This window comes from Coturnix japonica, unplaced genomic scaffold (genome assembly GCF_054131305.1).
Source record: "Coturnix japonica strain WE unplaced genomic scaffold, WE-NBRP24 Scf084, whole genome shotgun sequence".
Classification (NCBI taxonomy): Eukaryota; Metazoa; Chordata; class Aves; order Galliformes; family Phasianidae; genus Coturnix; species Coturnix japonica.
Window position 1 is genome coordinate 253,731 of NW_028188987.1, and position 15,024 is coordinate 268,754.

The following is a 15,024-nucleotide window of genomic DNA, read 5'->3' on the forward strand; positions in this document are numbered from 1 at the left end:
ACACCATTTTGGGGTAAAAATCCACAATTTGGGGGCAAAACCCACCATTTTTGGGGTAAAAATCGACAATTTGGGTATAAAAATCTACAATTTGGGGTTAAAAAACCACAATTTTGGGGTTAAAAACCCAAATTTTGGGGTAAAAAATCCACAATTTGGTGTAAAAACCACAATTTTGGGGTAAAAACCCATTATTTAGGGGGTAAAAATCGACAATTTTGGGGTAAAACCCACCATTTTTGGGGTAAAACCCACCATTTTTGGGGTAAAAACCACCATTTTTGGGGTAAAAAAACACCTTTTTGGGGTAAAAAACACCATTTTGGGTTAAAAACCACCATTTTTGGGGTAAAAATCGACAATTTTGGGGAAAAACACCATTTTTGGGGTAAAACCCACCATTTTTGGGTTAAAAACCACCATTTTTAGGGTAAAATCCACCATTTTTGGGTTAAAAACCACCATTTTGGGGGTAAAAAACCACAATTTTAGGGTTAAAAATCAACAATTTGGGGTAAAAATCCACCATTTTTGGGGTAAAAAACCACCATTTTGGGGGTAAAAATCCACAATTTTGGGGTAAAAATCCACCTTTTTGGGTTAAAAAACACCATTTTTGGGGTAAAATCCACCATTTTTGGGTTAAATACCAACCATTTTGGGGTAAAATCCACCATTTTTGGGGTAAAAACCCATCATTTAGGGGGTAAAAATCGACAATTTTGGGGTAAAACACACCATTTTTGGGGTAAAAATCGACAATTTGGGTATAAAAATATACAATTTGGGGTTAAAAAAACACAATTTTGGGGTTAAAAACCCAAATTTTGGGTTAAAAACCACCATTTTTGGGTAAAAACCCACCAATTTGGGGTAAAAATCCACCGATTTAGGGTAAAAACCCATCATTATTGGGGTAAAAAACCACCATTTTGGGGGTAAAAAACCACCATTTTTGGGGTAAAAAACCACAATTTTGGGGTAAAAAACACCATTTTTGGGGTAAAACCCATCATATTTGGGTTAAAACCAACCATTTTCGGGTTAAAAACCACCATTTTTGGGTTTAAACCCACCATTTTTGGGGTAAAACCCACCATTTTGGGGTTAAACCCCACCATTTTTAGGGTAAAATCCACCATTTTTGGGGTAAAAACCCACCATTTTTGGGGTAAAAAACACCATTTTTGGGGGTAAAAAACACCATTTCGGGGTAAAAACCACCATTTTCGGGTTAAACCCCCCATTTTTGGGGTAAAAATCCACAATTTTGGGGTAAAAACACCATTTTTGGGTTAAAAATCCACCATTTGGGGTTAAAACCCACCATTTTGGGGGTAAAACCCACCATTTTTGGGTTAAAACCCACTATTTTCGGGTTAAAACCCACCATTTTGGGGGTAAAATCCAACATTTTTAGGGTAAAAACCCATCAATTTTGGGGTAAAAAACACCATTTTGGGGTAAAAAAACACCATTTTGGGGTAAAACCCCACCATATTTAGGGTTAAAAACCACCAATTTTGGGTTAAAACCAACAATTTTGGGGATAAAAACCATCATTTTCGGGTTAAAAACCACCATTTTTGGGGTAAAAATCCACAATTTTGGGGTAAAAATCCACCTTTTTGGGTTAAAAATCCACCATTTTTGGGGTAAAAACCCATCATTTTTGGGTTTAAACCCACCATTTTTGGGGTAAAAATCCACCTTTTTGGGGTAAAAAACCACCATTTTTGGGGTTAAAACCCACCATTTTTGGGTTAAAAACCTCCATTTGGGGGTAAAAAACCACCATTTTGGGGGTAAAAATCCACAATTTTGGGGTAAAAACACCATTTTGGGTTAAAAATCCACCATTTTTAGGGTAAAACCCCACAATTTTGGGGTAAAAATCTACTATTTTGGGGGCAAAACCCACCATTTTTTGGGTAAAATTCGACCATTTTGGGGGTAAAAATCGACAATTTTGGGGTTAAAAACACCATTTTGGGTTAAAAAAACACCTTTTGGGGGTAAAAACCCATCATTTTTGGGTTAAAAGTCCACAGTTTTGGGGTTAAAAACTATCATTTTTGGGGTAAAAAACCATCATTTTTGGGTTTAAACCCACCATTTTTGGGGTAAAATCCACCATTTTTGGGTTAAAAACCACCATTTTTGGGGTAAAAAAACACCATTTTTGGGTTAAAAACCACCATCTGGGGGGTAAAAAACCATTCTGGGGGGTAAAAATCCACATTTTTGGGGTTAAAAACGCCATTTTGGGTTAAAAACCACCATTTTGGGGTAAAAAACACTATTTTTGGGGTAAAAATCCACAATTTGGGGTAAAACCCACCATTTTGGGGTAAAAACCCATCATTTAGGGGGTAAAAATCGACAATTTTGGGGTAAAAAACACCATTTTTGGGTTTAAACCCACCATTTTTGGGGTAAAAAAACACCATTTTGGGGAAAAAAACACCATTTTAGGGTAAAATTCACCATTTTTGGGGTAAAAAACCACCATTTTTGGGGTTAAAAACCACCATTTTTGGGGAAAAAAAACACCATTTTTGGGGTAAAACCCACAATTTTGGGGTAAAAAAACACCTTTTTGGGGTAAAAATCCACCTTTTTGGGGTAAAACCCACCATTTTCGGGTTAAAAACCACCATTTTTAGGGTAAAAACCCATCATTTTTGGGTTAAAAACCTCCATTTTTTGGGGTTAAAACCCATCATTTTGGGGGTAAAAATCGACAATTTTGGGTTAAAAAACCACAATTTTGGGTTAAAAAAACACCATCTGGGGGGTAAAAAACACCTTTTGGGGGTTAAAACCCAAATTTTGGGGTAAAAAACCCCCTTTTTGGGGTCTCTTTTCCCTATAGAACCTCTGCAACCTCCGCGGCTGCTGCTGGGATCCCGTCAGCGACAGCGGCGCCCCCTGGTGTCACTTCTCGACCAATCACGGCTATAGGGTGGATGGGGCCATACAGACAACGGAACGGGGTGAGTATGGGATCCTATAGGGTTATGGGGCGGGTATGGGGTCAGGGTGACCCTATAACCCAGATATGGGATCCTATGGGGTTATAGGGTGGGTATGGGGTGGTTATGGGGTCAGGGTGACCCTATAACCCAGATACGGGATCCTATGGGGTTATAGGGTGGGTATGGGGTGGTTATAGGGTGGTTATGGGGTCGGGTTTGGTTATAGGGTGGAAGGACACAGCAGGGTGACCCTATAACCCAGATACGGGATCCTATAGGGTTATGGGGTGGTTATGGGGTGGTTATGGGGTGGTTATGGGGTGGTTATAGGGTGGTTATGGGGCGGTTATGGGGTCAGGGTGACCCTATAACCCAGATACGGGATCCTATAGGGTTATAGGGTGGGTATGGGGTGGTTATGGGGTCAGGTTTGGTTATAGGGTGGAAGGACACAGCAGGGTGACCCTATAACCCAGATACGGGATCCTATAGGGTTATGGGGTGGTTATGGGGTGGTTATGGGGTGGTTATGGGGTGGTTATAGGGTGGTTATAGGGTGGTTATGGGGTGGTTATGGGGTGGTTATGGGGTCAGGGTGACCCTATAGCCCAGATATGGGATCCTATAGGGTTATAGGGTGGTTATGGGGTGGTTATAGGGTGGTTATAGGGTGGTTATGGGGTGGTTATGGGGTGGTTATAGGGTGGTTCTGGGGTGGTTATGGGGTCAGGGTGACCCTATAACCCAGATACGGGATCCTATAGGGTTCTTATGGGGTTTGGGGTCTATAGGGTGGATGGGACCCTACAGACAACGCAATGGGGTGAGTATGGGATCCTATAGGGTTATAGGGCGGGTATTGGGTGGTTATAGGGTGGTTATGGGGTCAGGGTGACCCTATAACCCACATACGGGATCCTATGGGGTTATGGGGCGGGTATGGGGTGGTTATGGGGTGGTTATGGGGTCAGGGTGACCCTATAACCCACATACGGGATCCTATGGGGTTATGGGGTGGGTATGGGGTGGTTATGGGGTCAGGGTGACCCTATAACCGAGATACGGGATCCTATGGGGTTATAGGGCGGTTATGGGGTCAGGGTGACCCTATAACCCAGATACAGGATCCTATAGGGTTATAGGATTGTTATGGGGTTTTGTTATGGGGTTTTGGGGCTATAGGGTGGATGGGGCCCTACAGACAACGCAATGGGGTGAGTATGGGATCCTATGGGGTTATAGGGCGGTTATGGGGTGGTTATAGGGTGGTTATAGGGTGGTTATGGGGTCAGGGTGACCCTATAACCCAGATACGGGATCCTATGGGGTTATAGGGTGGTTATAGGGTGGTTATGGGGTGGTTATAGGGTGGTTATGGGGTGGTTATAGGGTGGTTATGGGGTGGTTATGGGGTCAGGGTGACCCTATAACCAAGATACGGGATCCTATGGGGTTATAGGGTGGTTATAGGGTGGTTATAGGGTGGTTATGGGGTCGGGGTGAGCCTATAGCCCACATACGGGATCCTATGGGGTTATAGGGTGGTTATAGGGCGGTTATGGGGTCAGGGTGACCCTATAACCCAGATATGGGATCCTATGGGGTTATGGGGTGGTTATAGGGTGGTTATAGGGTGGTTATGGGGTGGTTATGGGGTCAGGGTGAGCCTATAACCCAGATACGGGATCCTATAGGGTTATAGGGTGGTTATGGGGTCAGGTTTGGTTATAGGGTGGATGGGGCCATACAGACAACACAATGGGGTGAGTATGGGATCCTATGGGGTTATGGGGTGGTTATGGGGTCAGGGTGACCCTATAACCCAGATATGGGATCCTATAGGGTTATAGGGCGGTTATGGGGTGGTTATGGGGTGGTTATGGGGTGGTTATGGGGTCAGGGTGACCCTATAACCCCGATACGGGATCCTATAGGGTTATAGGATTGTTATGGGGTTTTGTTATGGGGTTTGGGGGCTATAGGGTGGATGGGGCCCTACAGACAACGGAACGGGGTGAGTATGGGATCCTATGGGGTTATGGGGTGGGTATGGGGTGGGTATGGGGTCAGGGTGACCCTATAACCCAGAGACGGGATCCTATAGGGTTATAGGGTGGTTATGGGGTTTTGTTATGGGGTTTGGGGGCTATAGGGTGGATGGACACAGCGGGATGACCCTATAACCCAGAGACGGGATCCTATAGGGTTATAGGGCAGTTATGGGGTTTTGTTATGGGGTTTTGGGGTTGAGTTGAGCTATAGGGTGGATGGGGCCCTACAGACAACGCAATGGGGTGAGTATGGGATCCTATGGGGTTATGGGGTGGTTATGGGGTGGGTATGGGGTGGTTATGGGGTCAGGGTGACCCTATAACCCACATACGGGATCCTATGGGGTTATAGGGTGGGTATGGGGTGGTTTATGGGGTCAGGGTGACCCTATAACCCAGATATGGGACCTTTAGGGTTATAGGGTGGTTATGGGGTGGTTATGGGGTCAGGGTGACCCTATAACCCAGATACGGGATCCTATAGGGTTATAGGGTGGTTATGGGGTCAGGTTTGGTTATAGGGTGGATGGGGCCCTACAGACAACGGAACAGGGTGAGTATGGGATCCTATAGGGTTATGGGGTGGGTATGGGGTCAGGGTGACCCTATAACCCACATACGGGATCCTATAGGGTTCTTATGGGGTTTGGGGTCTATAGGGTGGATGGAGACCTATGGGCAATGCATCAGGGTGACCCTATAACCCAGATACGGGATCCTATAGGGTTATAGGATTGTTATGGGGTTTTGTTATGGGGTTTGGGGGCTATAGGGTGGATGGGGCCCTACAGACAACGGAACAGGGTGAGATATGGGATCCTATGGGGTTATGGGGCAGGTATGGGGTCAGGGTGACCCTATAACCCACATACGGGATCCTATAGGGTTATAGGGTGGGTATGGGGTGGTTATGGGGTGGTTATGGGGTGGTTATGGGGTCAGGGTGACCCTATAACCCACATACGGGATCCTATAGGGTTATAGGGTGGTTATGGGGGGGTTATGGGGTGGTTATGGGGTCAGGTTTAGTTATAGGGTGGAAGGACACAGCGGGATGACCCTATAACCCAGATACGGGATAATATGGGGTTATAGGGTGGTTATGGGGCGGGTATGGGGTGGTTATGGGGTGGTTATGGGGTCAGGGTGACCCTATAGCCCAGATACAGGATCCTATGGGGTTATAGGGTGGTTATGGGGTCAGGGTGAGCCTATAACCCACATACGGGATCCTATAGGGTTCTTATGGGGTTTGGGGGCTATAGGGTGGAAGGAGACCTATGGGCAATGCATCAGGGTGACCCTATAACCCAGATATGGGATCCTATGGGGTTATAGGGTGGGTATGGGGTGGTTATGGGGTCAGGGTGACCCTATAACCCAGATACGGGATCCTATGGGGTTATAGGGTGGTTATGGGGTTTTGTTATGGGGTTTGGGGGTTATAGGGTGGATGGAGACCTATGGGCAATGCATCAGGGTGACCCTATAACCCCGATACGGGATCCTATAGGGTTATAGGGTGGTTATGGGGTGGTTATAGGGTGGTTATGGGGTGGGTATGGGGTCAGGGTGACCCTATAACCCAGATACAGGATCCTATAGGGTTCTTATGGGGTTTGGGGGCTATAGGGTGGAAGGAGACCTATGGGCAATGCATCAGGGTGACCCTATAGCCCAGATACGGGATCCTATGGGGTTATAGGGTGGGTATGGGGTGGTTATGGGGTCAGGGTGACCCTATAACCCACATACGGGATCCTATAGGGTTATGGGGTGGTTATGGGGTGGGTATGGGGTCAGGGTGACCCTATAACCCACATACGGGATCCTATAGGGTTATAGGGCGGGTATGGGGTCAGGGTGACCCTATAACCCAGATACGGGATCCTATAGGGTTATAGGGTGGTTATAGGGTGGTTATGGGGTCAGGGTGACCCTATAGCCCAGATACGGGATCCTATAGGGTTCTTATGGGGTTTGGGGTCTATAGGGTGGAAGGAGACCTATGGGCAATGCATCAGGGTGACCCTATAACCCAGATACGGGATCCTATAGGGTTATAGGATTGTTATGGGGTTTTGTTATGGGGTTTTGGGGCTATAGGGTGGATGGGGCCATACAGACAACGGAACGGGGTGAGTATGGGATCCTATGGGGTTATGGGGCGGGTATGGGGTCAGGGTGACCCTATAACCCAGATACGGGATCCTATGGGGTTATGGGGTGGGTATGGGGTCAGGGTGACCCTATAACCCAGATACGGGATCCTATGGGGTTATAGGGTGGTTATGGGGTGGTTATGGGGTGGTTATGGGGTCAGGGTGACCCTATAACCCAGATACGGGATCCTATAGGGTTATAGGGTGGTTATGGGGTGGTTATAGGGTGGTTATGGGGTGGTTATAGGGTGGTTATGGGGTCAGGGTGACCCTATAACCCACATACGGGATCCTATAGGGTTCTTATGGGGTTTGGGGTCTATAGGGTGGATGGGGCCATACAGACAACGGAACGGGGTGAGATATGGGGTGAGATATGGGATCCTATGGGGTTATGGGGTGGTTATAGGGTGGTTATGGGGTCAGGGTGACCCTATAACCCAGATATGGGATCCTATAGGGTTATAGGGTGGTTATGGGGTTTTGTTATGGGGTTTGGGGGCTATAGGGTGGATGGGGCCATACAGACAACGGAACGGGGTGAGTATGGGATCCTATGGGGTTATGGGGCGGGTATGGGGTCAGGGTGACCCTATAACCCAGATATGGGATCCTATAGGGTTATAGGGTGGTTATGGGGCGGTTATGGGGTCAGGTTTGGTTATAGGGTGGAAGGACACAGCAGGGTGACCCTATAACCCAGATACGGGATCCTATAGGGTTCTTATGGGGTTTGGGGGCTATAGGGTGGAAGGAGACCTATGGGCAATGCATCAGGGTGACCCTATAACCCAGATACAGGATCCTATAGGGTTATAGGGTGGTTATGGGGTGGGTATGGGGTCAGGGTGACGCTATAACCCACATACGGGATCCTATAGGGTTATAGGGTGGTTATGCGGTTTTGTTATGGGGTTTGGGGGCTATAGGGTGGAAGGAGACCTATGGGCAATGCATCAGGGTGACCCTATAACCCCGATACGGGATCCTATAGGGTTATAGGGTGGTTATAGGGTGGTTATAGGGTGGTTATAGGGTGGTTATGGGGTCGGGGTGAGCCTATAGCCCACATACGGGATCCTATGGGGTTATAGGGTGGTTATGGGGTCAGGTTTGGTTATAGGGTGGATGGGGCCCTACAGACAACGGAACAGGGTGAGATATGGGGTGAGATATGGGATCCTATGGGGTTATGGGGTGGTTATGGGGTCAGGGTGACCCTATAACCCAGATACAGGATCCTATAGGGTTATAGGGTGGTTATGGGGTGGTTATGGGGTGGTTATAGGGTGGGTATGGGGTCAGGGTGACCCTATAACCCAGATACAGGATCCTATGGGGTTATAGGGTGGTTATGGGGTGGTTATGGGGTCAGGGTGACCCTATAACCCAGATATGGGATCCTATGGGGTTATGGGGTGGTTATGGGGTGGTTATGGGGTTTTGTTATGGGGTTTGGGGCCTATAGGGTGGATGGGGCCCTACAGACAACGCAATGGGGTGAGTATGGGATCCTATGGGGTTATGGGGCGGGTATGGGGTCAGGGTGACCCTATAACCCACATACGGGATCCTATAGGGTTATAGGGTGGTTATGGGGTGGTTATGGGGTCAGGGTGACCCTATAACCCAGATACGGGATCCTATAGGGTTCTTATGGGGTTTGGGGTCTATAGGGTGGAAGGAGACAGCGGGATGACCCTATAACCCAGATACGGGATAATATGGGGTTATAGGGTGGTTATAGGGTGGTTATGGGGTGGTTATGGGGTGGTTATGGGGTCAGGGTGACCCTATAACCCAGATATGGGATACTATGGGGTTAAAGGGTGGGTATGGGGTCAGGGTGACCCTATAACCCAGATATGGGATCCTATGGGGTTATGGGGTGGGTATGGGGTCAGGGTGACCCTATAACCCACATACGGGATCCTATGGGGTTATGGGGTGGGTATGGGGTCAGGGTGACCCTATAACCCACATACGGGATCCTATGGGGTTATGGGGTGGGTATGGGGTCAGGGTGACCCTATAACCCACATACGGGATCCTATGGGGTTATAGGGTGGGTATGGGGTGGTTATAGGGTGGTTATAGGGTGGTTATGGGGTCAGGTTTGGTTATAGGGTGGATGGGGCCATACAGACAACGCAATGGGGTGAGATATGGGATCCTATAGGGTTATAGGGCGGTTATGGGGTCAGGGTGACCCTATAACCCAGATACGGGATCCTATAGGGTTATAGGGTGGTTATGGGGCGGTTATGGGGTCAGGTTTGGTTATAGGGTGGAAGGACACAGCAGGGTGACCCTATAACCCAGATACGGGATCCTATAGGGTTCTTATGGGGTTTGGGGGCTATAGGGTGGATGGAGACCTATGGGCAATGCATCAGGGTGACCCTATAACCCAGATACGGGATCCTATAGGGTTATAGGGTGGTTATGGGGTCAGGTTTGGCTATAGGGTGGATGGGGCCATACAGACAACGGAACGGGGTGGTTATGGGGTGGTTATGGGGCGGGTATGGGGTCAGGGTGACCCTATAACCCAGATACGGGATCCTATGGGGTTATAGGGTGGTTATGGGGTCAGGTTTGGCTATAGGGTGGAAGGACACAGCAGGGTGACCCTATAACCCAGATACGGGATCCTATAGGGTTATAGGGTGGTTATGGGGTGGTTATGGGGTCAGGGTGACCCTATAACCCAGATACGGGATCCTATGGGGTTATAGGGTGGGTATGGGGTGGTTATAGGGTGGTTATGGGGTCAGGGCGACCCTATAACCCAGATACGGGATCCTATAGGGTTCTTATGGGGTTTGGGGTCTATAGGGTGGATGGAGACCTATGGGCAATGCATCAGGGTGACCCTATAACCCAGATACGGGATCCTATGGGGTTGTGGGGTGGGTATGGGGTGGTTATGGGGTCAGGGTGAGCCTATAACCCACATACGGGATCCTATAGGGTTATAGGGTGGTTATGGGGTGGTTATGGGGTGGGGTATGGGGTGGTTATATGGTGGTTATGGGGTCAGGGTGACCCTATAACCCAGATACGGGATCCTATGGGGTTATAGGGCGGTTATGGGGTCAGGGCGACCCTATAACCCAGATACGGGATCCTATAGGGTTATAGGGTGGTTATGGGGTGGTTATGGGGTGGTTATGGGGTGGTTATAGGGTGGTTATGAGGTCAGGGTGACCCTATAACCCAGATATGGGATCCTATGGGGTTATAGGGTGGGTATGGGGTCAGGGTGACCCTATAACCCAGATACAGGATCCTATGGGGTTATAGGGTGGTTATGGGGTGGTTATGGGGTCAGGGTGACCCTATAGCCCAGATATGGGATCCTATAGGGTTCTTATAGGGTTTGGGGTCTATAGGGTGGAAGGACACAGCAGGGTGACCCTATAACCGGGTTATAGGATTCTTATGGGGTTTTGGGGTAAAGTTTGGGTTTTTAGGGTTGAATTTAGGGTTGAATGGGTTCCTATAGGCCTTAATCTTGTATTTTGGGTTTAAATATCGCGATTTTGGTTAATTTTGGGTTATTTTTGGGGTTTTTTTTAAGGTTTTCAGGCCACCTTGACCCGTCTCTCGTCCCCGTCCCTTTTTGGGGCCGATATCGACCCGGTTCTTGTCACCGCTGAATATCAGACCCCAAATCGTTTCCATTTTAAGGTGAAAAAGCCACTTTTTGGGGTCTTTGAATTCATCATTTGGAGTGTAAATCCTATATATTGCCCTATATCGCCATATATTGCCATATATTGCCATATATCCGCCCTATATCCCCCTATATCCCCCCATATCCCCCCATATCCCCCTATATCTCCCTATATCCCCCCTATATCCCCCCTATATCCCCCCATATCCCCCTATATCCCCCCTATATCCCCCCTATATCCCCCCATATCCCCCTATGTCCCCCCTATATCGCCCCCATATCCCCCCATATCCCCCCTATATCCCCCCATATCCCCCCATATCCCCCCATATCTCCCCATATCCCCCTATATCCCCCTATATCCCCCCTATATCCCCCATATCCCCCTATATCCCCCCATATCCCCCTATATCCCCCCATATCCCCCTATATCCCCCCTATATCCTTCCTATATCGCCCCCATATCCCCCCATATCCCCCATATCCCCCCATATGCCCCCATATCCCCCTATATCCCCCTATATCCCCCTATATCCCCCCATATCCCCCCATATCCCCCTATATCCCCCATATCCCCCTATATCCCCCCTATATCCCCCCTATATCGCCCCCATATCCCCCTATATCCCCCCATATCCCCCTATATCCCCCCTATATCGCCCCATATCCCCCCATATCCCCCCATATCCCACCCCATAGCCCACCCCATCTCTTTAACCCCATATATATCCCCCCCCCATAGATAACAGACCCCTCCCCATAGCCCACCCCAGCACAACTCACCCCATAGCCCACCCCACTGACCAACCCCATTGCCCACCCCAACCCCACCCACTCTACCCCATAGCCCACCCCATAGCCCACCCTGACCCACCCCACCCCAACTCACCCCATAGCCCACCCCATAGCCCACCCCATAACCCACCCCACCCCATTGCCCACCCCACACTGACCCATAGCCCACCCCATCTCATAGCCCACCCTATAACCCAACCCCATAGCCCACCCCATAGCCCACCCCATAGCCCCCATAGCCCACCCCATTGTCCATCTCAACCCATTCCCCACCCCATAGCCCACCCCATAGCCCACCCCATCCCATAGCCCAACCCCATATCCCACCCCATAACCCCATAACCATAACCCCATATATATCCCCCCCATCCCATAGATAACAGACCCCTCCCCATAACCCACCCCATGACCCACCCCACCCCATAACCAACCCCATAGCCCACCCCATAGCCCACCCCATAGCCCACCCCACCCTGACCCACCCCATCCCATAGCCCAACCCCATAGCCCACCCCACCCCATAACCAACCCCATAGCCCACCCCACCCCCATATCCCACCCCATAGCCCACCCCATAGCCCACCCCATAGCCCCCATAGCCCACCCCATAACCCACCCCACCCCATAGCCCACCCTGACCCACCCCATCCCTTTAACCCCATATATATCCCCCCCCCCATAGATAACAGACCCCAAATCCTCCCGCTTCGAGGTCCCCCACGAACACATCGGACCCTTTAACGGCCCCGCAGCCCCCGACCCCAAATACTCGGTCAGCGTCCAACAAAACCCATTTGGGATCAGGGTCACCAGGGTCAGCACCGGGAGAGTCGTGTAAGTCACTTATGGGGCAGATATGGGGTCTATGGGGCAGCTATGGGACATCTATGGGGTCTATGGGGCAGCTATGGGGTCTATGGGGTCGTCTATGGGGTCTATGGGGTCTATGGGGCAGCTATGGGGTCTATGGGGTCTATGGGGCAGCTATGGGGTCTATGGGGGAGCTATGGGATCTATGGGGTCTATGGAGCAGCTATGGGGTCTATGGGGTCTCTATGGGGTCTATGGGGTCGTCTATGGGGCAGCTATGGGGTCTATGGAGTCTATGGGGCACCTATGGGGTCTATGGGGTCGTTTATGGGGCACCTATTGGGTCTATGGGGTACCTATGGGGTCTATGGGGGGGATATGGGGTCTATGGGGTAGCTATGGGATCTATGGGGTCGTCTATGGGGCAGCTATGGGGCACCTATGGGGTCTATGGGGTCGTCTATGGGGTCTATGGGGTCGTCTATGGGGTCTATGGGGTCTATGGGGTCTATGGGGAACCTATGGGGTCTATGGGGTCGTCTGTGCGGTCTATGGGGCATCTATGGGGTCTATGGGGTCGTCTATTGTTGTCTATGTTGTCTATGGGGTCTATGGGGTCTCTATGGGGTCTATGGGGTCTCTATGGGGTCTATGGGGTCTATGGGGTCGTCTATGGGGTCTATGGGGAACCTATGGGGTCTATGGGGTCTATGGAGCAGCTATGGGGTCTATGGGGTCTATGGGGTCGTCTATGGGGTCTATGGGGTCGTCTATGGGGTCTATGGGGCACCTATGGGGTCTATGGGGCACATATAGGGCACCTATGGGTGCTTTGGGGTCGTCTATGGGGTCTATGGGGGGGATATGGGGTCTATGGGGTTGTCTATGGGGTAGCTATGGGGTCTATGGGGCAGCTATGGGGTCTATGGGGGGTCTATGGGGTCTATGGGGCAGCTATAGGGGCTATGGGGTTGTCTATGGGGTAGCTATGGGGTCTATGGGGCAGCTATGGGGTCTATGGGGTCTATGGGGTCTATGGGGTCGTCTATGGGGTCTATGGGGAACCTATGGGGTCTATGGGGTTGTCTATGGGGCAGCTATGGGGTCTATGGGGTCTATGGGGCAGCTATGGGGTCTATGGGGTCGTCTATGGGGTAGCTATGGGGTCTATGGGGCAGCTATGGGGTCTATGGGCAGCTATGGGGTCTATGGGGCAGCTATGGGGCCTATGGGGTTGTCTATGGGGTAGCTATGGGGTCTATGGGACATCTATGGGGTCTATGGGGTCATCTATGTGGTCTATGGGGTCGTCTATGGAGTCTATGGGGTCTATGGGGCACCTATGGGGTCTATGGGGCACATATAGGGCACCTATGGGTGCTTTGGGGTCGTCTATGGGGTCTATGGGGGGGATATGGGGTCTATGGGGCAGCTATGGGGTCTATGGGGTCGTCTATGGGGTCTATGGGGCACCTATGGGGTCTATGGGGTCGTCTATGGGGTAGCTATGGGGTCTATGGGATCGTCTATGGGGTCTATGGGGCAGCTATGGGGTCTATGGGGTCTATGGGTTCATCTATGGGGTCGTCTATGGGGTCTATGGGGCAGCTATGGGGTCTATGGGGCAGCTATGGGGTCTATGGGGCAGCTATGGGGTCTATGGGGTCTATGGGGCAGCTATAGGGGCTATGGGGTTGTCTATGGGGTAGCTATGGGGTCTATGGGGCAGCTATGGGGTCTATGGGGTCGTCTATGGGGTCTATGGGGCAGCTATGGGGTCTATGGGGCAGCTATGGGGTCTATGGGGCAGCTATGGCGTCTATGGGGTTGTCTATGGGGTTGTCTATGGGGTTGTCTATGGGGTCGTCTATGGGGTCGTCTATGGGGTCGTCTATGGGGTCTTCTATGGGGTAGCTATGGGGTCTATGGGGCAGCTATGGGATCTATGGGGCAGCTATGGGGTCTATGGGGCAGCTATGGGGTCTATGGGGCAGCTAAGGGGTCTATGGGGCAGCTAAGGGGTCTATGGGGCACCTATGGGGTCGTCTATGGGGTCTATGGGACATCTATGGTGTCGTCTATGGGGTCTATGGGGCAGCTATGGGGTCTATGGGGTCGTCTATGGGACATCTATGGGGGTCTATGGGGTCTATGGGGTACCTATGGGGTCTATGGGGTCGTCTATGGGGTCTATGGGGTCGTCTATTGTTGTCTATGTTGTCTATGGGGTCTATGGGGTCTCTATGGGGTCTATGGGGCAGCTATGGGGTCTATGGGGCAGCTATGGGGTCTATGGGGTCGTCTATGGGACATCTATGGGGGTCTATGGGGTCTATGGGGTACCTATGGGGTCTATGGGGTCGTCTATGGGGTCTATGGGGTCGTCTATGGGGTCTATGGGGAACCTATGGGGCAGCTATGGGGTCTATGGGGTCGTCTATGGGGTCTATGGGGCAGCTATGGGGCAGCTATGGGGTCTATGGGACCGTCTATGGGGTCGTCTATGGGGTCTATGGGGCAGCTATGGGGTCTATGGGGCAGCTATGGGG

General features: G+C 50.5%; 1 protein-coding gene across 1 annotated transcript in view; it reads left to right on the forward strand.

The window, feature by feature from the left end:
- Positions 1-15,024, forward strand: part of LOC107307407 (maltase-glucoamylase-like) — a 122,424-nt gene that overhangs the window by 9,260 nt on the left and 98,140 nt on the right. The window contains exons 4-6 of the mRNA XM_085534532.1: positions 2,876-2,996; positions 10,775-10,884; positions 12,348-12,499. Coding sequence (XP_085390658.1) covers positions 2,876-2,996; positions 10,775-10,884; positions 12,348-12,499 — 383 coding nt within the window. The remainder of the gene's footprint in view (positions 1-2,875; positions 2,997-10,774; positions 10,885-12,347; positions 12,500-15,024) is intronic.